Source organism: Colletotrichum truncatum (assembly GCF_014235925.2).
Source record: "Colletotrichum truncatum strain CMES1059 chromosome Unknown Contig_0002, whole genome shotgun sequence".
Classification (NCBI taxonomy): domain Eukaryota; kingdom Fungi; phylum Ascomycota; class Sordariomycetes; order Glomerellales; family Glomerellaceae; genus Colletotrichum; species Colletotrichum truncatum.
In genome coordinates this window covers 6,161,989-6,187,226 of record NW_027222399.1, presented here as the reverse complement: position 1 = coordinate 6,187,226, position 25,238 = coordinate 6,161,989, and the positions used below count along the sequence as shown (strand labels likewise).

General features: G+C 52.7%; 10 protein-coding genes across 10 annotated transcripts; 5 read left to right on the top strand and 5 right to left on the bottom strand.

Moving 5' to 3' along the window:
* Positions 1-1,703: 1,703 nt before the first annotated feature.
* Positions 1,704-2,497, top strand: CTRU02_204645 (vivid pas protein vvd; the record flags this gene model as incomplete). The annotated part of the gene is made up of 3 exons (XM_036721120.1): positions 1,704-1,829; positions 1,888-2,031; positions 2,087-2,497. The coding sequence occupies 3 exons, from the start codon at positions 1,704-1,706 to the stop codon at positions 2,495-2,497; spliced, it is 681 nt and encodes a 226-aa protein (XP_036587104.1).
* A 1,095-nt stretch (positions 2,498-3,592) lies between these two features.
* On the top strand, positions 3,593-4,275 carry CTRU02_204644 (uncharacterized protein; the record flags this gene model as incomplete). The annotated part of the gene is made up of 3 exons (XM_070204409.1): positions 3,593-3,803; positions 3,906-4,046; positions 4,091-4,275. The coding sequence occupies 3 exons, from the start codon at positions 3,593-3,595 to the stop codon at positions 4,273-4,275; spliced, it is 537 nt and encodes a 178-aa protein (XP_070062172.1).
* Positions 4,276-4,329: 54 nt separating this feature from the next.
* Positions 4,330-5,665, bottom strand: CTRU02_204643 (Formamidopyrimidine-DNA glycosylase; the record flags this gene model as incomplete). The annotated part of the gene is made up of 4 exons (XM_070204408.1): positions 4,330-5,276; positions 5,324-5,387; positions 5,422-5,597; positions 5,647-5,665. The coding sequence occupies 4 exons, from the start codon at positions 5,663-5,665 to the stop codon at positions 4,330-4,332; spliced, it is 1,206 nt and encodes a 401-aa protein (XP_070062171.1).
* A 2,689-nt stretch (positions 5,666-8,354) lies between these two features.
* CTRU02_204642 (carboxypeptidase S1 (serine carboxypeptidase)) lies at positions 8,355-10,438 on the bottom strand (the record flags this gene model as incomplete). The annotated part of the gene is made up of 2 exons (XM_036721117.1): positions 8,355-9,932; positions 9,983-10,438. The coding sequence occupies 2 exons, from the start codon at positions 10,436-10,438 to the stop codon at positions 8,355-8,357; spliced, it is 2,034 nt and encodes a 677-aa protein (XP_036587101.1).
* A 1,372-nt stretch (positions 10,439-11,810) lies between these two features.
* CTRU02_204641 (uncharacterized protein) lies at positions 11,811-13,527 on the top strand (the record flags this gene model as incomplete). Its single annotated transcript, XM_036721115.1, has 2 exons — positions 11,811-13,047; positions 13,097-13,527. 2 exons carry the CDS (start codon positions 11,811-11,813, stop codon positions 13,525-13,527), a joined length of 1,668 nt encoding a protein of 555 aa, XP_036587100.1.
* Positions 13,528-14,191: 664 nt separating this feature from the next.
* CTRU02_204640 (uncharacterized protein) lies at positions 14,192-16,570 on the bottom strand (the record flags this gene model as incomplete). The annotated part of the gene is made up of 1 exon (XM_036721116.1): positions 14,192-16,570. One exon carries the CDS (start codon positions 16,568-16,570, stop codon positions 14,192-14,194), a length of 2,379 nt encoding a protein of 792 aa, XP_036587099.1.
* Positions 16,571-17,395: 825 nt separating this feature from the next.
* CTRU02_204639 (uncharacterized protein) lies at positions 17,396-17,608 on the bottom strand (the record flags this gene model as incomplete). Its single annotated transcript, XM_036721114.1, has 1 exon — positions 17,396-17,608. One exon carries the CDS (start codon positions 17,606-17,608, stop codon positions 17,396-17,398), a length of 213 nt encoding a protein of 70 aa, XP_036587098.1.
* Positions 17,609-18,097: 489 nt separating this feature from the next.
* Positions 18,098-19,165, bottom strand: CTRU02_204638 (NADH-ubiquinone oxidoreductase-like protein; the record flags this gene model as incomplete). Its single annotated transcript, XM_036721113.2, has 3 exons — positions 18,098-18,606; positions 18,659-19,102; positions 19,150-19,165. The coding sequence occupies 3 exons, from the start codon at positions 19,163-19,165 to the stop codon at positions 18,098-18,100; spliced, it is 969 nt and encodes a 322-aa protein (XP_036587097.2).
* Positions 19,166-19,587: 422 nt separating this feature from the next.
* On the top strand, positions 19,588-22,162 carry CTRU02_204637 (RNA recognition domain-containing protein; the record flags this gene model as incomplete). The annotated part of the gene is made up of 4 exons (XM_036721112.2): positions 19,588-19,631; positions 19,718-19,784; positions 19,855-19,967; positions 20,017-22,162. 4 exons carry the CDS (start codon positions 19,588-19,590, stop codon positions 22,160-22,162), a joined length of 2,370 nt encoding a protein of 789 aa, XP_036587096.2.
* Positions 22,163-22,695: 533 nt separating this feature from the next.
* On the top strand, positions 22,696-25,206 carry CTRU02_204636 (general negative regulator of transcription subunit 4; the record flags this gene model as incomplete). Its single annotated transcript, XM_036721111.1, has 1 exon — positions 22,696-25,206. The coding sequence occupies one exon, from the start codon at positions 22,696-22,698 to the stop codon at positions 25,204-25,206; it is 2,511 nt and encodes an 836-aa protein (XP_036587095.1).
* Positions 25,207-25,238: the final 32 nt, after the last annotated feature.

Genomic DNA, 25,238 nt, shown 5'->3' with positions numbered 1-25,238 from the left:
TCAAGGTTGATTTGCCGGAAGCTCTTCCTTGAACAATGACGAAGAAAAGCAAAGAATGATTTACTTCGAGACGGGGGAGCTGCAGCCTGTCAAACAGGGTCAATGTCTACGATGGGCGTAAGATGCACGGTAAATCGGAAAATAGGATGGATCTAATCCGAATTTCTCCAGCAAAACACACCATTGGCATTGCCAGAGAGAGAAACAAAAATCAAACAGAAAGACAGAGATAGAGAGAGAGAAAGCTCATTCCAATCGGAGTGAAGAAGAGAGGGGGCTTGCAGGGGCCCATGCAAATTGCGGTAGTGGGAAAGCCGTTGTGGCGATCGCTGTGATCGCTGAGGAAAACGCAAATCTGAGCATCGGATTTTGCTCGAACACCGCACAAATCTACGTTCCAACTTCTTACGTAGCCCACTAAAGGTGCCGCGTTCGGTAGACCCCCCTTGTCCTCTTGGAGGGGGTCGGTCTGTTGCAGAGTGGCGACGCGAGGGGCTTCCCCCAATCAACAAGACAAGCACTGACAAACCGAAAAAGACGCTACCGAGACACCGATCCAAGACATGAACGCCGTCCCCCAGAGACCCTGACAGGACCCTAACACTGGGCCGACCATCTCTTGGGGTTTCCATCACTTTACAGTACCACACAGGTTCTTACCTGTTAGGCAGCTCTTAGCCCCTCCGACACCTATCAGTGCATCCATCCAACCATGACGCCCATCGCCATCATTGCTCACCCCGTGGTCCTCCCACTCCCCTGTGGGACACTCGTAGGACAAGGTTAATGGAGGTCTGCGAACCGTCCACATGGGCCCCCCTCCAGCAAAGTGTACTGCAACCTGTGTACCCTCTGCAGCTTGTTGATGTAATTGTCCATCGTCCATCGTCCATCGAACACCTTTACCAACCCTGTTTGAGTTCTCTCTTTCGGGGGGTCAAATGGCCTGATTTTGAAGTGGGAACCATATCTGGGTCTGTCAGTCGTTCTCACATTGGCCCACGCTATTTACTCAATGGTTGCAATCTATGCCTGACGCCTGTGAGGAAACATTTTAGCTCCAGATGAGCCGCAGTAGGGTATGCCTTTCAGGCCCCTGGGCGCTGAGAGTCTTTACCGATCAACGGACTATCAGACCCCTACGCAATTCTCCCCAAGTTCCGTTTCTATTCCCACCCCCCCTCTCTCCGTCCCCGATCACCAAGTCTGCCGCATCAACTCGCGATCAGCACCATGACATGAATGATGGCTCCGCTCGTAATGGGACAACCGCTGTCCTCATTCCCACACCCATTCACCAGATTACCACAAGTAGTCGTCCACTGCCTGATATTGTCTGCTTCAATGTGCTGCGTGTATCTTGTCACATTTCAAATAGCAGTAGTCCATCATCATCAGCCTTCCTCTCGGCTCCTCCACCAACACACACTCACTGCTTCACCCTTGTCACACTTTTGAATCTGTTGTGTTCTGCTCATATCTCTCAAAGCCGCCCACCTGTCCTATTGCCTTACCTACCGTTGCACTCGGCATATTATGCGAATCGCTTAAATTACCCTGTCACCTCATATTATCTTTAACCCAAAGCCCTGCTGCTGCAGCTCGACCCGTCCATCACCCCAGACGCTGCGCCAGAGCCCCTCCCCCTCATCAACTGTACCGCCGCCATATAATCACGAATCGTTGCGGATTTTGCTTCCATCATGGCCAGACAAGAGATTCAGTACCCCCCTTCTTACCTCCACACCGAAACGGAGCGTATTCTTTCATTTCGGACTCACTACAAAGCCACCACCACCATGAATCCTTGGGAATCGTGTGCGTTGCAAGTATGTTTATCTGATGAGAACTTCTTTTTCCACTTTTGCTGCAGCAACTAACATTTCATGTTTCCAGTATCAATATCCCGATGAAGCCGAGCAAACCTCCCACAGTAAACCAATTACTTGGCGGCAACCAATCGCTGCTGCTGATCCCATAATCTACCCTGGCTTATACGCCCCCAGCGGTTTCGACATGATGAGCATTCTGGTATGTTGGCAACACTCCTTCCTCTCTTTTCCTCCTTTCAGACTAACAGAACCAGCTCCGTGTCGCCACCAGACCCAACCCCAAGGTCCAACTCGGAGCCATCGACTGCTCTGTCGCTCTCCTTCTCTGCGATCTCGAGCAACCAGACACCCCCATCGTCTACGCCTCGGAACACTTCAGCCTGCTGACCGGCTACTCGAACAAGGAAATCTTGGGCAAGAACTGCCGCTTCCTCCAGGCACCAGGTGGCAAGGTCAGGAAACAGTCGGCCCGCAAGCATGTCGACAAGGACACCATCAAGAAGATGGAGCGTGCCGTCAAGACAAACGACGAGGTTCAGCTTGAGGTTCTCAACTTCAAAAAAGACGGCACTCCTTTCGTCAACATTCTCACCATGATCCCCGTATGCTGGGACTCCCAGCACTACCGCTACTCTGTTGGCTTTCAAGTGGCACGGGAGGATTAATTTCTCTCCTCTCACACTCGATCCATGATATTACGACCAGTTCTTCGTTATCATTCGGTGGGACTGGCTTTTCACCCTCATAACCTTTCTTTCTACATGTCCTTTTTCTTCAAATTTCGGAAACATCACACGGCAAACGACAGTTCGACGTTATTCACGAGCGAGGCATCTTCTGCTATCAGGCATTCAATGATACCCAAAGGAACGCATGCGAGTTAGAGCTCAGGCATCTCGGGGTTTGTTCTTTCTTTTTCATGTTCTCCAGCAGCGGGTTTTTCCCCCCCTGGTCCAAGGCGTTATTATGGTGTTATCAGACAACAAAAGAAGGCAGCGTCTGGATATCAGGTCACTTTCAGGTGCATAAAGATACCATTTACCCCCGCCGCCTCATTGGAGGCGTGGTGGGCAGCATTACTATCGGAGACATAGAGACGGCATGGGGGACGGCGTTTGTTCAAGTTATAGTCGGCATTGGCCTGACTGGGAAGACGATATTTCAAGGGCGGGCATTTATGATAGCTTTTCCATGATATCCTGATCATGATGATGTGAGATATATTGTACAGAGGCTCAGGCCGCTTACCATTGAGGATCATTTGATTTCGTCAAACTGCTTTTCCTGTTTACCCACTGTGACTGTCCGCGGTAGCGAAAACCCTTAAATGGAATCAACGTTACTGATGACTTTGACGCAATTTCAGTCAAGTGCCTGCATCTGTCCACGTACTGTCATTCTCTCCTTCCCTCGGAAACCCCGCACGACGGGTCCGTACGACTGCCATCTTCGTGGCTAGACCAAGTCAAGCAAACACCTGCTACCTCACCACCCCCAAACCGGTTCCCTAAACAATGCCAAACCTGGGCAAAGAACGACGCAAACGGCACTGACTTCAAACATGCGGACACCAGAACCGTGCCTGCCAACATATTACCTAACTAAGTCTGCCCCTCTTCATCTCAAGTCGTCGTCACAATGACACCTCTCAAGCGACCCATAGTTCCGGGTAACGTTTTTTCAAACTCGATCCCAGCCATATTGTTCTTTCTCCCGTAATTATACGAGACAAGCTAGATAATATTGAAGCAAAAAAAAATATGCCTCTCCGCGGACCCGTTCCCGTGAGGCTCTGCAAGAAGGAGGACAGCGAGGTGGTCAAGCTCGGCCCGATGACCATCTACATCTTCGAGGACGGGAGCAACACGGATAACCGCATCGGCTGCATGACGCTGGAGTTGCCACCGGGGACGTCGGGCCCGCCGATGCACTGGCACCGGTTTCACGACGAGTGCTTTCTCGTAACCAAGGGTTTGTATTTTTTTTTTATTTTTTATTTTGCCCAATGGATCATCGTGTGTTCTTTTTTTGTTTTTTGGATTTGCCAATGTTGACTGGGACTGCTGTGCGCAGGGACGGTGCGATTTACGACGCCTGAGGGGCATGTAGATGCCGAGGAAGGGCAGTTGATGGTCGTCCCGCCAAGGGCAATCCATACCTTCTCCAACCCCTCGGACAGTGTCCCCGCGGAGTTCTTCATGACTTCTACCCCTGGTAAGTTTATTTCGATGATTGTTAGAGTACCACGCTGACATGAGAGAAGGGTATTATATGGATTGTAAGTACAAAAACGGCTGGAGTGATGAGTAGCTACACTGACTGGATAGACTTCCGGATGATGGGCAAGATGGTCGAGGAGGGGAAGAAGCTTACGCGGGAGGACACACAGCACTTGATGTCGTTGTTTGGAACATTCCCGCCTGATGTGGAGTCTGAGCCGTAGAAAATGCCCGGGAGCTTGGTATCTACAACATCGATCTAAAGCTGGTCTGGTAGATTATTTCCTTAGCCGCTGTGATCTCCGCCTCCCAGTATCGACCGGTGACTGCGGCCCAACTTTGGTAGCCGGCTGCGTTTTGTTTTTCTCTGCACCCTTCGTGCTCCGCGACTTCTTGCTTGGCGGCGCCTCCACAGCTGGCTCTGGAGACTCTTCCTTGACTTTTTCGTTCTTCACAGCCTTTGCCTTCTTGCTGGGTTTCTCTGCGTCACCGCCAGCGTCCTTTGTGCCCCTCTTCGTCTTTGGGGGCTTTGCCTCCTCGCCATCCGCAGGCTCCTCCTTTGCTGAAGGCACCACCCGGCCCGTCTTCTTCTGCCGAGCCGGAGCATAGCAACTCGTCCTCCCGCCGACGGTGATGAACGCAAGCTTCTCGCCATTCGGCAGCACCGAAGCAGCGCCCTTGCTGCCCTTGCCCCAGCGGTAGTTGAAGAGCCAATCTTCCGGAAACTCGTCCGAGTCTCCAAGCTTATCGACAGCCGTCTGACAGACGAAACGAATCGCCTCATAAAGGTTGTGGATTTCTTTTTCGCTGAAATCGTCGCAGTATTGCTCCGGGTGTAGCTTGGACTGGTAGAGTACCTCGTCAGCGACCCAGTTTCCGATGCCACTGATGTGCGTCTGGTCCAGCAGGAGAGCCTTGACCGGGACGTGTCGGGACTGCATTTTTTGCTTGAGGTAGTCTTCTGTGAATACGTCGACATCGACGACAGGGTCCGGCCCGTTTTCTTTCAATGGAGAGTGATTTCTGATTTCATCGCCCGGGCAGTCGACGAGTCTGATGCGGCCGAACCTTCGCGGGTCGGTGAATGCTGCCTCGGCTTTTGGGCTTCCTTCAGTTTCAATATGGAACTTCCAGTACTTGGGCGGCCAGATGTCTGCTTCCCCTTCCTTCATCTTCTTGTAGTAGTTTGTATAGGCTGTCTTGTCTCCTTTGATGTGAATCCATCCTATGATTGTCAGAAACGACACTATTATGAGAGCCAAGTATGGTTACCTGTCATTCCCAAGTGCATCACCGCATGAGGCGGCCGGTCAAATGTAATCCTGGAGGAGTGAGCTTGCGAGCAGTCCAGGGAGAGACGCAAAGACCAACCAAAAGTACTTTCCCTGACTTCCTACAGAGACTACCTTCTTCCCTTTGACTGCCTTCTCAAAAGCCGGGCCACTTGTGCCAACCTTACCGAAAACATTCGCATCATCGGGAGCAGACACCTTGGCGATCTTCTTGCCGACAAGATGCAGGCGTAAGAAGTGCACGCACCGAGCGACTATGAAGGTCAGTCGGATGTGCCATGTTCCAAGTGGTTTAGGTCTCACCTTCAGCAATTTCAGGCATTTTTCCACTATGTACACTAGAGAAACAAAACCTACTAGCTATGAGGTTCTTTGGTATGACGAAATCCGGACCCTTGAGCGTATGACGCGACGACCTCATCGGCGGCCCACCGCGGAGGGACGCGAGTGCACGTGACATCCCCTGCCACCTCGGGTGGGTCGTGGCCGACCACACGCTGGTTTTTCCAGCTCCCCCCACATTCGAGGCTCAATTTTTCGGGACCCTTTAAATATTCGTCCTCCGCCGTTTCTTCACCTCACGATCTTCTTCTAACCAACATCACAGTCCAATGGCTTCGTAGCCTTGCATGGTCCGGTAAGTTCGCGCTCGCGCTCTTTTCTTGTTTCTCCTTTCTTCTGATGACACACCAAACACCGCAAACTAGAGTCTTTGACCTAATTGGAATGAAAACTCTGTTTTACACGTCAGTCTGATCGACACAAACACTTTGGCGCTTTGCACTTCGAGTTCTTTACCGCACTTGGAGCACGACGCTGACTAGATACAGGCTTATGCAGATTTAATTCTGACGCTGGCACCACTGCTACGCTCCTGCTTGGAGATGGCTAATTGAAAGGTAAGCCTCGAAAATTTTCTTGCGTTATTTAAGCAAACATCCTCCGAGAACCTGATGAACAAATTATCATACTACGTATGTTGGAATTACCGGCTGAAACTTATTGACGAAAAAAACTGGCTGTTTCTGATTGTTCTCCATTGATCTTTTTTCCATGTTACCTTGTTCTTGACATGACCCGTCGCTAACATGGACATCAGTCATCTCAGCTCCCTTGGACAAGGTACATACCATTCCTCGCTTCCCCGCCAGTCATCTTCTGATGAAACGGCACTGGGCTCCGAGAGTACCCAAAAGGGACTCGCTACATGAGCAGACAAGCCACTTTGCGGCAGGCCTAGAAAACCTCGCCCACTGATCTCGATGCGGACACTCGACATGTCATGACACGACTTCCAGCATCAGACGCTGACCCGTGACAGTGTCAAAGGAGCTGTGTGTCTTCTCTGTGGATTATGGCTCCAGCCTCTTTGGCGGAGCGTCGTCGTTCCGGTGCGGTCATGGTAGGTCGCATTTTTTTCTTCGTCTCTCATTGCCTACCTGATGAACACTTAGATGACGAGTCTGATTTGGATTTTCCAATGCGGATAACCTTTTACCTTTCCATTCATGCAACACTGAAATGCATATCATATATACACATTATTTGGAAGATGAGCATGAACATCGCTGACCATATCAGACATCAGATTCTTGAACATTGACCTTGCCGGACCCTTTGGGCTCAATGGTATGTTCCATCATTTTCTTCCATCCAGCCACCGGGCTCCGTTCTCCTGATGAACGATAAAACAAAAGACAAGCATATGTCAGAGCCTAACGGCGAAGCTGAGAAACGTTGACAACACGTCATTCTGATCAGAACCTCACATGCAATCTTCTTGGGATCTTGAAGAACGCAGAGGGCTAACTAGTCAGAACAGTGTGTACAACTTTCTTCTTTTCCGCGCTGGAATACAACCGCTTTGGTAAGCAATATCTTTTTACTACATATGTACCTTTTCCCCCCAAGCGTCATCATATGATGATCATAAAATTTTCACGACGGTCTCCATAGCCATATGCTTTGATGATAATGCCTTTGACAAGGCTCCCATACTGAATCTTGACGCTTCATACACTGTTTTCAAGAATCGTGAATTGCAGACAGTTGCTAACTGAAGTCACCAGATTCTGAGTTCATTGTTGGTTGGCCTACTGCCCGCTCTCGGGTCACATGTCTTTCACCAGTGTGGGTGGTCGAGGGGCCACTCTGGGACACATCAACTTCGGTGTATCACTACACAGAAGAATGATGTGTGTCGGTTCGAATCCGGCCACGGGTATCCCTCCTGCTGGATACACTCTTTTTTGAGTGGATCCACCAAGAGCAGCCGCATATGCGGTAGATACCTGCTAGTGTCGCAGTGTCGTTAAACCTGGAGCTCAGAAACCAATCCAGAGGCCTATTGAGGTTACACATGGGGCAACCTTGCCCGAAATGCTTTATGCAATTCCCGGTCATCACAATATGTGAGCTGAAGACCGACTAGTTCTTACTAGTTCGGGTTTTAAACAAACATTGTTGAGTGCTGTAGGGTTCGATCCCCTCTTGTCTAGTGCTTCTCGTGGCCGGTTTGGTGGCCAGTACTCAACTATCGCCGTGGCGGCCGCCCAAACGGGAGGGCAGTGCCTGAGGGCGTAAAACAAAAACTCCCAATTGCGAGAACCATCATTCTTTTCATTGTGCTAGCCGCCACTGTGCGACTGTATGAAGAAGAGGCGTATATGTCCATTCTGCTTTCATATTATAGAAGATCCATACGATTGCGTTGAGGTGTGTTATCGGCTTCCCAAGGTCGACTTCTCTCCCTCAAATGTTTTAAGTTATACTAGGTCACAATATCTACTTGTACTAGGCCACTACAAAACAAGCCAGAGAGTCAAGAACGCAATCGTTATTAGCTATCATTAGGGGTATCATTAAGTATCAGCAACATGATCTGCCAGCACATCGGTGCTCTTTTGTTTTTACCCAAACCCAAACGCCCAAGTAAGCACCCGTATGTATGTTACCGATGTACCTTTGCAAAGTCTATCCATGTTTTAAAAGGAATGCGCACCTGGGTCTCGCTAGAACTCTACCATGCCCAGCAAAACGACGACAGCGAAGAATGTTACTAATGCGCCAAACGAGTCGCGGGAACCGTGGACGGCACCGCCGCTCTTGGGGGTGGATGTGGCTGTGAACACACCCGTGAGTACCGTCGTCGAGGACGATGCGGCAGGTTGCGTCGAAGTCGGCGCTTGTGTAGCCAAAGGCCAGTCGCTGGACGCACTGTATAGCACGCCGTTGATGACTACACCGTTGCCCTGCTGGAGCATCTTGACCTGGTCATTACTGCAGGAAGTCTGCATAGCGCGCAGCCAGCACGTCGGCTCCGGCGAGTCGGGCAGCTTGTCCGTGTGGGTGGCGCGGGCGTCCCCTGACGTGTTGTAAACAGCCAAGTTGACCTGGTCGCCCGTCGAGATGGATGTGCCAAGGATGACGCGCGCAAAGACCTGGAACGCGGTTTCCGGCTGGTAGGCCGGAACGGAGTGGCCGGCCTGATAGATGCGACTAAACGATAGGTTTCCAAACTGTCGGACAGCGCCGCCAATGTATGAATCGTTCACAATGATGGGCGCGTAACCGGCGGAGCTGAAACGCTGTCCGTAGACGGACCCGGCCTGCCAGGCTAGATTGAGCGAAGCGGCCTCTCCACCCAGCCAGTTGCAGATATAGTCGCGGTCGCCGTATATGAGAGCAACACGAATGCCTCGCTCCAGGAGGCGGGCTAGCTTCGGGATCAAAGGACCTCTCATGTGGTCACCCGTTGCTTGGAAGTTCGTTAGAACCGCCTCGCTGGTCATGGTGAAGTTGACGACGGAGCCAATGGCTTGCTGGAAGCCCGCGGTATTCACATATTCGAGGTATGTGTTTGGCGGGAACGAGTCTGGGTTCTTGCGCGCAATGTCGTACCAGCTCCTCCCCGACTCTGCGTACGGTGTCACAACATTTTCGTTACAAGTGCTGTACGCCTGCGAGCACAAGCTGTTTACCTCTCTTACCGTGCCGGTATTGTTAGCATCATAAACCGAGTTAGCAGTACGGCACTGTCGTATAAGGTCCAGGCAGCCGCCGGTAGTGTACAGGCTACCGTTGGCTAGGCTTGCGCGAACGTCGTTCATAGCTTTAAAACCGTACGTGTTGTTTATGGCCATAGCTGGGTAGTATGCGGCCTGAACCTGGTCATCGATGCAGCCGTTCACAATGCCCAGGGAAGTAAGGTGGATTTCGAGCGTCTTGTTGGCTGACAAGGTTCCGTTTATGCGCTTCTCGTTTTGCGTCTCCCACACATCAGAGAAGACAGGCCCATACTTTCCACCGTAGCTCTCAGCAAAGAGGTTGATGCCAAGGGCGCTGTTGTTTGGGGGGTTGTACTGGGGGAAGGCGCCCAGAAACCCTTGCAGCATGTGCCATATTGCCATCGCGGCCGTCTCCGTGGTGTTAGCCGTGTTGTTGGTGTTCAATGAGCTGAAGGTGCCGTTGAGGAACGTCGCGGGCGGCTGGCCGTTGGGAACCGGTTGCGGTGGTGTCGACTGATTGGCATTAAATAGGTCTATTGAGCCATTGGTTGCAATATCGTAGGAGAAGCCGACTTGGTTAGGCTGTGAGGTCAGCATGGCTGCGAGATGCTTTGAGCGTTTGCAAGCTTTACCTGATCAATGAACAACATATTGGAAGCGCGGTCCCAGCCCCATTCCCGGGCAACAGTCTCGTACTGGTCCAGGCCTTTCTCAATAACCTCGCAAGGGCCAACCTCGGTGAACATGCCAAACAACGAACTGACGCCAGGCCCGCCGTTCAACCAAATGGTCATGGTGTCGGTCGGTTCGCGCGCGCCGACGAACCAGAAAAACATATTGGCCGGGAACGGGCCCGGGACATTAACCCATCCTGTATATTGTTGCTGGTTGTCATAGGCGGTTTTGCAGGCGCCCTTGGGGATCTTGTAGCGGACGGTGACGTTGCCGTCTACGGGAGAAGTGATTGTGGTTAGATTGACCGAGGTCGACGGGAATTGGGCGGCGGCGGAGGCGCAGAGCAAGCTGCCGACGGCGAAGGAGTGAAGGAAGCGCATGGTGAGATGTCCTGCATCGTGCCGTCGGCGCATATTACACTCTACCAAGTCGAGGGGGAATGGGGGGGCGTAGAGATGTTTATGGGCGCCGAATGTGCGGGCGTTTGGAGGAAAGAGAAAAGTGACGCAGTAAGACGAGTGTTGGAACGGAAAGCTGGAAGGAATGTCGAGGTTTTGAATGTGCTTATAGGGCGGGCTTGGCAGACGTGCCCCTGCATTTAGCAGTCCTTTGTGGGTGTAACGGCCGCCCACAGGAGCCGTACGGAGCCCCGAACCTCCAAGTTAGGCTGCTTTGTGAACTCCAGGACTCCTTCAGCTGGCTGCCACGCGGCCCACGGGGAGTTTTAGCGGATCGCCCAGCCGACATTCTAGGGTATCATTCCCGCTGGGGATATTTTGGGTGAGTCGAGCCCCTCTGCCCAACCACAGCAGCCGTCGACCCTGCAACCTCATCAGCACCATCCTGATCCTGGACGTCCCGTATCCTGCCGTTCTACCCGCTGCGCTGTCGGGCGTTCATCTCAAGTGCCAGGACGTCCCAAACTGGCTGAGTGCAGAACTCTATCCGGGATGAGCTGACATAGTGTATAGCGTGGGCCTCCGGCACATCATGAATGTATCTTTTGTTGATGGAAAATGGCAGTCAACATGACGTTTGTCGTGATCCATCAAACAGATCGTATCGGAGTCAATTGCAGGCACTCATAGATTGGACGACACCACAAGTTTTGAAAATGGATGGTAGGTATGGTACAGAGTCGTTACAACGCCCATCGTTCAAGACACCTCCTGCAAGTCGGCATTCCGACTTGCATATGCTCCCCCCCCCCCCTTCCTCCAATATGACCTCCGCATTCAGGTAACCAACCAAACCCAACCAATGCTTCCTACGTAAGTAAAGGTAATCAGGGGACTTCAACACCACTGGCGCCTAGAGAGATCCAGGGGGAAACAGCTATCCGCCACAAGCTTCCTTTGGAATTCAACAGCCCCCGATAAGCCTTGGTTGTGAAACATCATCATTCCAGACGAGTAGGTGTTGCTGTTGCTTAGATACGTCTGAAGTACACAGCTTCCTTCAATTGACCTTGACCTGACTACGACATTTCCACCATGCTGCATTCACTTGCTCAATGGCACAAAATACCACCAGACAGCCATCTGCCTAGTGGTAGCCCAAAGTGGTAAGCTCGCCTCGAGCCATCGCCAACGGCTTCCTAAATCTGTCAGGAGTTGGTGCGGCTGAAGCCGAATTGTCAGGGGTTCATTCACAGGTTCCAGCAGGTCAAATTCTCCTTCACTCCCATCTGTGGCATTTCAATTTTCAATGAAATCTTTGAGAAACCTTACTAGTGTTTATCCTGCCTGATTTCTTTCTTGTTGTTTCACTCGGCCCTGCTCAGCAATGAGCGCCTCCGCTTCCGATATCATCACCTACATCGGTGTGCCCCTGGCCGTGCTTGGCGTACTTCCCATTCTGTACAACACCATAGCGACCCTTGCTGCCCGTTCACGAATTCTGCGTATGCTCCGGCATGCCCGTCTAACAGCCCTTACCCGTTCGGATGTCGTAAATCGTGTTATTGAAGTCGATCTCCCACGCTACGCCGTCACACCGTGGGACCGTTTCGAGCATCAGGAAGAATATTGGTCTCTCGCTCGCCACCCCTCTTCTATCCCAGGCGGTAGCTGGACCACCTTCAACTGGCGCACAAATATTATTGGGCTCAAGACTCAACGCGTCGAATATGCCGACCAGTTGCGACAGCCACAGGTCGACGTCAGCTTTGACGAGCTGATCTGCTATCTCCTCGACCTCGGTGCTGTTCCCGATGCTCATGGTTGGAGGTTGTTGAGAAGCACCGGCCTGTGGACCCCGGTTGGCTGCACTCTGATGAAGAGCCCTGACGGCCAGCACAAGGCCCTCACCATTGCTCCTCTAGAAGATTCAGATGGTCACTTGTCACTTGCTGTCTCTTGGTCTTCCCATTGGATCACTAGGAGCCACGAATCACTGCCTCCGTACTGGGTCCGCCTGCCGCCCCCTGCTGTGATCGAGATCAAGGCCGATATCGAAACAAATGACGACGGAACCGCTGAAAAGGTAGACACGACTGAGGAACCCAAAAAGGCACCCTCCCCCGCGTCCTCTGTCGATTCCATCTCCCGCGCCGTAGCTACCAACGGACAGAAGCCCATAGCTTGTAAGATCTCCAACCACGGCCTCATCAGCGCAATTCCAGAAGATGGAGACCACCCTACCACAAGCCTTTACATTGAGCATGTACGGATTCGCCCCGGCTCTTCCACAGGGACATGGTTCGCGAGCGCTGCTACCGCCTATGGCACCTCCAGCAGCACCATTCTATGGAACTACCGCATCCCAGAAGATATCCTCGCCTTTGCTCGCGGCTCTTCCGTCCCCTGCGGCGTATTAGAGCTGCTCGGCATCGTTGATAGTTCGCAGACCCCAGAATGGGGCTCAAAACACGACGATATGAGAGATCGTATGGATCTCAGGGAAAAACGGATGCGAGAGCAGCTCAGTGCACTCACGGCTGAATCCCGTTTGAACCCTGCCCAGCGGGAACAAGCCGTTCGAGAACGCATTCGCAGGGAAAACGACCAGCGGCTAGATGACCGTAAGTTCTGCCTCAATTGCATGCTATGGTAGTCCTGCTAACAGTCCAGTCCGAGATCAAATGCGTCAGGACGTTCGACGCCGAGAGGCTCGAGAGTTCGAGGCCATCCAGTCCCCCAAGTGGGATGCCGCCCTAGTCGCTTCCCACAACCTCCGCTGGCTCCAGAATCACAGCCATGTGCCCTCGGACCCGACAAGTGGTTCTCTCCGTGCCGTTGCCGCAGGAATACTGCACCGCATGATTCTCGACGGCGCGTTTGCCAACGAGATGAGCACCGTGCTGAGCCAGTGGAAGACGTGGGCTGAAAACGGGGGAATGCGCCAGTCGGATTTCGCAGCTCTGCGTGACGGTCCCAAGCATTTTGCGCTAGCAAGTCTTCTGGTTGCGGTTATTAAGGATGCCGGTAGTGCTACGGAGGAGTCGCTAGGTATGGACCTGCAGGAGTGCCTGCGTATGTGGCGGCAGGTGAGGCTAGGCTGAATTTCGACCGTGATGTAAGTTTTGGAGACGATACCCCTTGTTATTGTACGATTAGGAGAAGTGGTTCTTGGTGCTTGTAGCGGATGCAAATGATTGTATGATCGAATCAAACATATGTGAGTTAAGAAAGAGAAAGATAAAAAAAAAAAAAAATGATGTCTTTTCTACATCGCAGGGGATCATCTCCATCTGGCACTGGGCCTCTCGTATCTTCGTAGGCCATTCGTTACATTACAAGCCTGTCTTCCTGCATGATACGCATGATATGCAGCAGTATGTTATGGGCTTGGCGCAAAACATAGACCATTGCCATGCCAACAACAGATGAAGGTCAGGAATAGATATTCCGCAAGCTGTTAGTTGGCTACTGGACTCCATGAAGGCCATCAAGATGTCGGTAGCTTCGTTTCGAGGCAATCTCTACGGCTTTTCCAAACGATACGCCATTTTCGCTCATTAATATCAGAGGGCCCCGAACCAGTGCATGTGTTGCAATCAGTTAATCCCTATTTTCACACAGGCTATGCCTAGTGATTCTTCATACTACCCATTCTGGTCCCGTTTGTTCCCATCCCGTAAGTCAAAGACGCCCCGCCAAACTCCATCGCTCTAAATGCAAACTTCCTTGGCTACTAAAGCAAAACCAGAAAAAACCTAACGGTTTCTACAGCTCGTCATCGTCACGATCAGAATCGTACACGATTTCTTCCCTCTCATCGTCCACCCACAAACTCTCGGGCAACATCTGACTCTTGGACAGTAGCTGCGAAGAGCCCAGCTGGAAATTGCCCGGCGGCAAGCGAATCGGGCTGTCGTCTTCCTCGTCCACGAAGATCGGCAAGCTAGAGTTCGCGTGGACAGGTCGTGGAACCGACTTGATCGGTGACTGAGAAGGACTTGAGGTCTGGCTTGCTGTGGTTGCCTGCGAGGGCCGAACCGCACGGCGAGGCGTGGGGTTGGACGGCCGGCTAAACGGAGTTGGAGGCAACGCAGGTTTGGGGAAGAGCTCTGTGCCAAATGCCCGCTGGCTACGGGTTGGTGTCTGACTTGACGGCACCAGAATATCTGCCTCTGATGAATGATGGGCCGAATGGTCATTGTCACTCCGAATCTGTTCAGCCACCTCCTGTGATATCGTCCGCTCAGCAGATATCTGTGATGTTTCCTTTCTGCCAATCTCAGGTTCATCTTCATCCTCCTCTCCGTTTTCCTCTTCGCCAAACACGGAACACCGTAGGTTGGCCATCAAGTGACCCACGACAGCCGGGGGAACATAGTTGTACTTTTGTGGTGGACCGTGTAGCCATCCGTTTTCTTGCATCTCTCCAAGAGGAACCGGATCGTTTAGCTCATAAACCTCGTAAAGACGGTAGGCGAACTTGGCGCCGGGCAGCTTGTGCCGGTTGAAATCAGCGTTGCCAATTCCGTCCTCGTCGATCTCGCCGGGTACCTTTGCCTCGCTTATGCACGCCATGTACCTCAGCTCCGAGGCTGGTTTGGTGATGTACATCCACATGCGCGACACAGTGCTCGGGATTTTGTAGCTTCGGAACTCATGGTCTTTGGTTCCGGCCACAATATTATCCATGTGCTCCGGATGAATTGAGATAAAAATGTCGGAACGGTCGGTTTGAGGGGCCATCGCACGAATAACCTCCAAGGGAATTCGCTGGCTTTCAAGCCCTTGTGTGTGCGGTGTCTTGGGCGTCTCCACGGCGGCTTTGCCTTTGCCTTTCGACGTGGGAGTTCTTTGGCTCTGCGTTGGGGTTTGAGAGATGGACTCTTCAGTCGAACCTTTGTTGGACTCCCTCGAAGCGCTCGAGTCGCTGTTTCGAGTTGGATCAGGGGACGATGTGATAACCTCAACAGTCTCCCTACGATCTGAGGTGTTGGAATGTACACGTCCAAGTTTTGGCAGAATGAAGGGCTGGGACAAAACCACCGTTGCCTCCTCTTCCTCGCTAGTAGCAGGGGCAACATTTTCCTTATCAGAGTCGCCTTCCTCTACAGGGGAGAGTTCTTTGGACGCTCGTTCCTCCGACGAGGTAAGTAGCTGGTCCATCTGAAGCTGTGTCTCTTCGCCGACGATACCGTAGCCTTCAGCCTCTTCATCCAAAACATCGAGAGCATCAGACTCGTCCTCAGAGTCGGCAATTTCACGAAGAGGTGACCTAGGCGGTCTTCGAGGGGATGGGCTGGTTTCCCGTTCATTTTCCTCATCTTCCGTTTCCTCCTCTTCCAAAGGTACGAGGCTAGCCGTAGGATGCGGTGTAATGAAGCGGACATTCTTTGCAGGTTGCAACGGCGGCCTGTTAGGAGAGGAAAGCTGGGTTGAATCTTGGCTGCCAATTGTGGCATACGAGTCTTGAATAGTCAGAGTTCGTGGCCGTTTCACAGATCCCGTAAGCCTCATTGGGGACATCATCTTGTTTGTAGACTTGTCCTTCAAGGGTGATCTCTTTGGGGCCGGGCTATACCTCGCCAGCATTGGCGTAAGAGGGCTCCCCTGTGAGGACGGAATTTCCAAAATAGTTCGTTTATTGGTCGGCGTTTGAGGCACGACAGATGGGGTTCTACTCGGAGGCTTTTTGCCGGGAACAAGATTCTCTTTGTCACTCGCCGAAGGGAGAGTAGGTTTTTCGTGTTCATCATCCGACGGTTGGAACTGCCAGACATCGTCATCTTCGTCTGGCGACTTCTCTGCCGATCTTCTTGACATCTGGGTTAGGGTCTGCGTATGAAAAGAAGAGCTCGGGGTCGGCTCGTCGCCCATTGTCTTCCTCCTCTTCTTCTTGGGTGCGGGTTCATCCTCGTCATCGGACAGATCAATGCGCACCGGCGACGAATGCCGAGATTCGTACATTTGAGTTAGGGTTTTTTGTTTTTGATTGGTGACTCGGGCTCTTGGTTTACGAGCGCTATATGTGCGGACCTCTGTTTTTCGATGCGGGAACTTGACCTGCTTGGCCGGCGTAGTGGACTTGTAGACTCGATCGGGAGGGGCATCAGCGGCCCGGCCGCCGGACCGGGTTTGTGGTGGCATGTTGAACGTTTTTGTCACAATGTGGAAGAGGCAATTCCAAGTTGACCGCCCTTCCAAAGTAACAATGAAGTATCAAGCTCGCGATGACGAAGCAGTCTGTGTAGCTGGATTACACGCTGACTTGTCCCTGTGCTGCGTTGAGGGCGCGTCGCGTGTGGGTGGAATCGATTTACGCGTGAGAGCGTGTGGTAGTGACATCACATGCGACAAACGGGGCGTATCTTTATACCAGCACTTCTACATGCGTAATTGAATACATTTTCTTTACCCCATCTCAACACTGTCTTCAACAACTGAGGCGGCTTTTATATCGACAGGCCGATTCTGAACCAATAGGCTGATTGCCTGGAGACTTTGAATCAGTTGCCATGCTGAACATATTTTCAAATCATGGACTGGTGTTTGCCAGCATCAAATGGTCAATCGAAATCATGTTTGTAGTGTTTTTATGATAACCTAACATTTCAGTTCCTAGTTGCGTACACCTTGACATGAAGATAGCGTTTCACCCCTGGATGCCATTCCAAATCTAGCACTCTAAAACAAACTCCATTCATTCCATCATATCATGCTTTTTATTTCATAATATCCTAAACCATGCTTCTCTCAAGACCATTGTCATGCTTGTGCAGTCTATGGGACCATGATCATGACATTAGTCCTTTGCTACAGTTGCTGCGGTTTCTTCGTGTTGCGAAGTCCACTTTTTTCTTTCTTTTTTACGTCGGTTAGCTGCTAAACTCTGTTGCGGATTACTTCGAACGCCTTGGATGACAAGATGTAGTGTGTATAGAGACGCATCTCGTCCGGTCTATAGGACAGTGCTCAATGAGCGGGCAGCTTTTTCTTAGTAAAGTGGTGCAGAAGGCGTTTAAATTTGTGCCCATGTTTCTCAGAGGGCTTGCCAATAAATTTGAGGACTGGAATTGTCCTGCTCTGTGCCCGGTAGTAGTCCTCGATATATTCCTCGATGAAGTCCTCTAGGTCCACACCATTGATGTCAAGATCACAGGCGTGTTGCTGATAGTATCGAGCCATGGCCTCATGTCTCAATCTGTTGTCATCCTCTGTAAGCACCGACTGTCCTCGAGATGTATTCACCAACATTTTTCTTCGTTTGGCTTCTGCTTCGATGGGTTGTATACTGTAATTTCAGTTTTTGCATTAATTGAAACTAATGTATGTTGCACGAGCTGGAGCAAGTCTCGCTGTAGATGCAAGGCGCCTAGAAGGTCTTATTGGATTCGATTGGGGTTTGATAGGCAACCTTTTTTGAACAAACGTCAAGGAACGTAACAAAATACTGATATTGGCCAACCTTGGACCTGGTAGAAGCCTTTTTATAAGAAATGCTGAGCCGATAATGGAACTGTCTCCGAAACCATTCTTCAGATACTGGTAACTAGGTTAGCACACCAAACCCACCCGAAACTCAATATCACAAATGTAGGCCATAGAGCAACACGAAATGGTTGTACAAAGAGGACTCTAGCGCGGTAAGTTATATATACATCAGGACCTTCTGATTTATTTCTTGGGCTCCTCCTTCTTCTCCTCCGGCTTCGGCGTCGGCAGCTTGAAGGTGTCGGGGCGTCTGTCCGTGCCAGCTCCAACTTGCTCCCAAGCACTGGTACCACCCTCAAAGTTGCGGAAAGCCTGGGTGAGCTCGAGGGGCTCGGTGACGATGCGCTTCTTCTCCTCGTCGTATCTGATCTCGGTGTAGCCGGTAAGGGGGAAATCCTTTCGCAAGGGGTGGCCCTCAAAACCGTAGTCGGTCATGATTCTGCGCAGATCGGGATGATCGGTGAAGTAGACGCCAAACATGTCGTAGACCTCACGCTCGTACCAGTTGGCTCCATCAAAGAGGGGGGTAACACTGGGGACAGGCGAGGCCTCATCGGCGTAGGTCTTTACGCGGATGCGGGCATTGTGGCGAACACTGAGGAGGTTGTAGACGACCTCGAATCGCTGGTCTCGGGTCGGGTAGTCGGCAGCGGTAATATCACTGATCTGGGTAAACTCGGCCGAGGTGTTGTCTGGAGAATTTTAGATGATAGTCACAACATATCTCGACGGATTGGCGCTTACACTTCAGGAACGAGAAGGTGGGGATAATTCCGGAGGGAGAGACGTAGATAGTGAGCTCGTCCTTCCAGACGGAGATCTGCTGGACGTACTTGGGCAGGCAGCCCATAATCCAGGAACCGTACTTATGGAGGTTATCGGCCTTAGACTCGTACTTGTCGGCAGGGTTGACGAGAGGAGCCTTGAGGATACCGATGTGTTCGCGAGGAGACTTCCTCACGTCAACGGCATCCTTGGGCTGGCCGGTCGGAAAGCCGGCCAATTGAGGGATCGAGGTCGAGAAGCATCGAATCTCTGTGGGGCGGCAGTTGCGCAAGCCCGCCAGAGCCCTACTACGGTAGAGCTTCGTCGCCATTGTCGCGGTTGTTGCAGTACTGGGGGCTTGATGCCTCTGTGGGAGTTGGTTGATGATGCTGTGCTTCTGTGATGCTTGGGAATTGAAAGAAGCTAGCCGGATAAGGAACGCCCTGGGGTGAGTTTATCTGACGCCTTACCACATCGGGCCAGCATTTGACTAGAGTCAACTTTGTACAAGCGATTCTAACATAACATTTTGAAAGAAAAAAACTCCTCAAAATACAGAAACCAAGTTTTCTTTACAAACTTTGTCTAACTCTCTCTTTTCAGCTCACGTTGCTGTAGATTACATGGCTTTACTGCCCTTCCAATACCAGTATCTCACGGTGAGGGTGTGCCTAGAACCTGCTGACTCGCCTCATTCTAAGGCTTTTCATTGGCTTGTATGGCAGATCTAATCACGTGATACAGATCTAGTGGATTTGCTGACCTAAGGTGCTAGCGCAGCAGGCGACCCATCTGAGAAAGGCTTTGGCTTCATCTGTATTGAACAACTTCCCTCTCCTTACCACCTCCACCCAGAAATCGACCACTACCCTCCCGCAATACATCATTACCCCCCGCAAATTGTCACCATGGCGCCCCAAGATACCTTCATCGAGGAGGAGGAAGACACATGGTATGCTACCCTCTGGTCTTGCTGCACACGTCTCGCGCTGGCTACACCTACTACATTATTAGGCAGCATGAACTAACCTCTCCCAGCCCGCTATGTATCGAAGAGTTTGACTTATCAGATCGGAACTTCCGACCCTGCCCCTGTGGCTACCAGGTACGGCGATTTCTACGGCGACATGAAAAATATTGCCTTCGTCGAACACCGACCTCTGACCGTTTCATAGGTGTGCCAGTTCTGCTTCAACAATATCAAGAACAACATGAACGGCCTGTGTCCTGCATGCCGCAGACCTTACGATGAGAAAACGATACAATGGAAGGTCGTTACCCAGGAAGAGTATGTTCCCCTCACCTGGCCTAGCGGCGTCTGGTTGACAGAATTTTAGGGTTGCCGAGTTCAGAGCAAACATCCAAAAGAACCAGAAGAAGCGAGCTCAGGAACAAAGACAAAAGGAAGTCCAAAAACGCGAGGCTGAGAAGGAGAACCGCAAAAACCTTGTCGGCGTCCGGGTTGTTCAGAAGAATCTGGTTTACGTAACTGGTCTGACTCCAACAGTACGAGAAGACGAGTTGCTCAAAACGCTACGGAAGCCTGAGTTCTTCGGCCAATATGGAAACATACAGAAGATTTCGATTAGCAATCGGAAGAGTCAGGACGGCCAAAATCAGTCACTTGGCATCTATGTGACTTTTGAGAAGAAGGAGGATGCGCAACGGTGCATCCAAGCCGTGAACGGTTCGCAGAACGGCGACCGCGTCCTTAGGGCTCAGCTCGGTACAACCAAGTACTGCTCAGCTTGGCTGCGGCACGAGCAGTGCACCAACAGACAGTGCATGTTCCTGCATGAGCTGGGCGATGAAGAAGACAGCTACACCCGGCAAGATCTGTCGTCGATGAACAGCATCAGCTCGCAGCGGCCTCTGGCGGGTGGATCATCCAACAGCGGTGGGAATAGCGGTGGGAGCAGCAGTGGCGGTCCGCCAAGAACTGCATCTCGGCAACAGAATACACCCTCAGCAACCCCAGCTTCGCAGCCCATGGCACGCACTTCGAGCAAAGATGGATCCGAAAACGGTGGCGATGGCTCAGCGCTACCCTCGTCAGCTAACTGGGCGAGAAATCCTCAACGCAGTCGCAGAGGAAGCCACGCTACCAGTGGCGCCGCCTCTAGCCCTGCAATCTCGACATCGCTCCCCGCAACCGCCGAGGCCGTACCCGAGGCTGTCGATGAGACTCCGTCAAGGAGTGAGACTCCAGCACCTACGACCGACCATAAGTCACCGAAACTGGGCATCATAACTGATGGCAAGAAATCTAATAGCCTTCCCGAAAACTTGCTCAAGGCCCTCCTCAAGGCCATGCAAGGATGTCCGTTCACTTACCACGCACCTGATACGAATCAGTTGGAGACCATTTATCCTCCCATGTTTGACGCTCGTGGCGGAGAGAAGCGAAGAGCGATGCGTGAGGAGGAGGAGTCACGCCTTGGCGTAGACCAAGAGCAGCAAAGCGAGGCTCAGGAGGCTTCTGAGGGAGAGCCTGAAACCGGAGGTAGCCTCGCCCTCGGCGGTGAGCCTGAGGATCGTGATGTTGCCCGGGATGTTGGCTTCGAACAGCGCAGGCCCGGAACGCAGCCACCCATTCAGCGCAACAACACCGAGGGCCTCTTTGGTCCCGCTCTTGGCTCGGGCTTTGGGCAGGCCTCCGTAACTTCTGGCTCCGTCGCCGGCAGCCGGTCGATGACTCCTCAGCAGCAACTGTTCATCCGCTCCCAGAGCGGCTTTGGTGATCACCTACCCCCCGGCATTACTACTGCACAGCCTTCTGCTGTCCAACAACAGGGTGGGAACGGCCACAACAGACAGGGTTCGAGGTTCAGCTTTGCTAACGATAGCACCGGTACCTCAGCGTCGGTCAAGGTGGCCGCGAACCCTCGTATCATGGCGCAGCAGTCTGCCATGATGCCGTCGACTTTCCACTCACAACCGGGCAGCCAGTACTATGCATCATCTATGCCTGGACCTCCTCCGGGCCTCAAGTCGACAGGCACGCCACCTAGCATGTTTGGACAGGGCCACTCGTTTGGTGGAAGCTTCAATGCGTCCAAGGATTCTGCTGAACTTCTTCAGACATTGATCCGGGGCCGGGGAGCCAACGGTCAGGGTCATGATGCTGGTAAGCGTGAGTACATGTTATCTTCTTTTTCTAATCAGTACCCATCCTCTACCTCCTCCACCCCAGCTCCTGCTTCGGGCCTCCTGGCGTCGCTCTACGGTAACCAGCCTGGAGCATTCCAAGACTTCGGTCCCAAGCAGAAGAAGAAGGGGAAGAAGCACAGACATGCTAACACTTCCTCCTCTGGGGGAGGTGGCTTAGTTGATCTTGCAGACCCGAGTATCCTGCAAGCGAGAATGCAACACCAGTCGCAGAGCAACGCCGGAGTCGGACAGGGACTGTTCGGTGGTCAGAGCCAAGGTGGGTACAACCCGAACATGATGTACAATACGCGTTTCCCGGGCGCCGGCTGGTAGCCCATGGGATGATGCGATAGATGAGGGGTGGTGTTGGTCGTTCAAAGGGATTGTTTTTACACTTCATGTATCATGAGAGGGAGGGCGTCGCGGCATGTCACAGGCGGACGACCGTCCTCGAGGGACCGGGAGCACAACCGCACATTACACGCATTGATTCAGCGAGCATTGCGGGAAAAAAAAACATCAGGGCCGCTCAGGGGAGTGGCAAGGGTTGCATTTGGCGTCGTCTCGTGTTTCTTCTGGGCAAACAAGGACCGACACCTACAATCGTCCCGACATTATACCTCTTTTTCTTTTGGACTCGCATGTCATGGTTTATGGGGTCACGTCAGTCAGGCAAGCCATCATCGTCTTCCAATCGCCTAATGTACGTTAACTTGCAGACTGTCCTCTGGTGATGAGGATGGGAGTGGCATAAGGACAAATATAGCATCTTGCGCACACATTTCGCTCGTTGTTTTCACAAATCATCAAGGAAGACGATGATGGCAGCCGTGACTTGATCCTGTAAACCTGCACCGCATGTATATATGTGCTCATGCTTTGGCGGCGTTTCCTTTCGTCTTTCCATCCTGGCTAGGGAACCTTGGCTAACTGGTTCCCTAGATGACGAGCTACCCTCGCTCGATGAGGCGACCAGTTCCGTCGATGCCCTGGTCTCCGATGATCCCATGCCACACTTTGGGGGCCTATCGAGGCCTGCCGTCCCGACCCCGCCGCCTGGTCTCGGACCTCCTCAAAGAACGGCATCGCCGGCCCTACGGCAAGCGCCAGTCCCAGTTGTGCCCCTCACGCCACATGCGCCAACAGCTCCGAAAGCAACGCCTACGATGGCCAACGTCGTCCGGGCGGCCACTCCCGACCTCACACCTCGTAAGAAGGTCCCCGGATCTGAAGCTAAGAAAAACATCAAGGCTCTGGCCATTGAAAGCGGGCTTTCTAAGGACATTGCATCGCAAGCATCCCCATCCAAAACCAAATCCGTTTTGCAGGAGGAAGACTTTCCTGCGTTAGACGCTGTCAAGGCGAATGCTGCCAAGGCAAACGCTCAACGACCCGGGACACCGGCAAGGTCTGCAGTGTCGACACCGAAAATTGCACCCGCGAGCATCAAGAAACCTCAAGCGGAACCTCCTGCCTCCTTTAGTGAAGCTCCGAAGCCAACGCCCAAACCAGTAGAGAAAAAGCCTGTTCCAAGTGTCCTAAACATCGCTGCAGCCACAAAGGCCGCGCAGCTGAAGCCCGCGGAGCCCACAACGGCTGAGCACTCTGATTCTTCAGCTTTTCCAGCTCTGCCAACCCCTACAACTGCCAGCGTGGCATCTCCTGTCACAAGAACAGCACCCAAGACGTTACGGGTCGTTCCGACACCCAAGACCGAGGTGCCCCCCGCGTTGGTAACGGGCGCTTTCTCTGCCGCCGCCAGAGCCGTTTCCTCTGCTTCTGGGCGTCCTGGAACCCCGGCGAGCGAGATCATCAGTGACAGCGCTTCCATCGTGTCAGCGTCTATCTCTGCATCTCGTACGAGCTCTCCCCCTCCCTCAAAAGTCGGGACTGCTCCTGTGCGTGCCACGACGAAAAGCCAACAGCGCAAACAACGCAAAGAGGCTCACAAGGAGCAGTCAGCATCCATTGTTGAGACAACAAAGCAACCGGAGCCCGAAGAACAAGCCCCTATCATTGGCCGCAAGAAAAAGCAGAAGAAGGAGAAGGCACCTAGCCAAACGTCTGCGGCAGCCAAGAAGGCAGCCGAGCGCGCTGCTACTCCTCCTGTACCACTTAAGATAGAAGAGCCTCCCGCTCCTCCGAAGCCTATCCTTGAGAGGACAGTCGTGGATTTGCCCCCTCCCAAGGGCAAGGCGGCCAAGACCGCTGCTAAGAATGCTAAGGCTTTGGAGGAGAAGGGCAAAGCCAAGGAGAGTATCGCTGCTCCCGCGCCACCCACGCCTCCAGCTGCGACTGCAGTCTCCATGGTGGAGGAGTCCCAAGACATTGCCGAAAACCCCAAGACTATTCCCGAGGTTGTTTTCCAAGACCTAGTTAGTGTCGGGGAAGCTCCTCCTGCAGATCTTCTTACTCTGCTTAAGCCTCTCATGGAGCAGAACACCCGCCTTGATCGAGCACAAGCCGCCGCCCAAGGCAAAAATCCTCCCCCATCTACGACAACCAAGGGCATTATCACCGAGTCGGATCATGCTACTCTTCTGTCCGGACAGCCGGTTCGAAAAGTAATTGAGGGTCAGCGTGTGCTTATTACTCCCAACGGCGACTGCCTCCGCAACCTCACAGAAGAGGAGGAAGATAAATACCTAGAACTTCAGATGTTTGTCGCTGAGGCGAGCGACCAGCCCGATAGCTTTGTGGCACCTCGCCACCAAGCTCGTCCCGGTGGCTTCTCCCTCATCAAAGGTCGCGCCGTGCCGAACGGGCCTCCGTCGTACTTCCCGCCGTCACCTAACGCACAGAAGATGTTCTCCGATGACCCGGTCAACAAGATCCAACGTGAGGAGGCCATCAGCTACATTAATCAGTATGTCCTCCCACGCCTTAACCTCGGCAACACGAACTTGTTCCCAGGCAGCTGGAAGTCAGCTCCTGGGGCCAAGGACGCCCTCTCAGCGCGCGAGACGGCTGCGGCAAGCCTTAATTCCCTGGCTCCATATATATACGGTCACGACGCGGCTGCTGGTGCTGGCATCTACTCCGCTGAGAGTGGTGGCTCTGGCAAGGACATACCTGAGGATGAGACTCCGTTCGGGGGCCTTGACTCGCCTCACCAGCAGGGCGAAGCGGCGGTCAACGCTTCCGCTTCCGCGGCGTCTGCTGCAGCAGCCGCTGCCGCCCAGGCTCACGCGCAACACGGCAGCGCCAACAGCGCGCACCCCAAGCTTCCCGGCACACCTCTTAACAGCATGACACTGATGAGTGTCGAAGATGCCGAAGCCGCGCTCGCTCTGGCACGTAAGGAGACGGAGAAGTTGGAGAAAAATCTCAACCAGGCCATCAAGCGCAACCGCCGACTTCTTCTCGGAAGCAGATGACTAGCCGTGGGATTGGTTGAGATTGTTGAAAG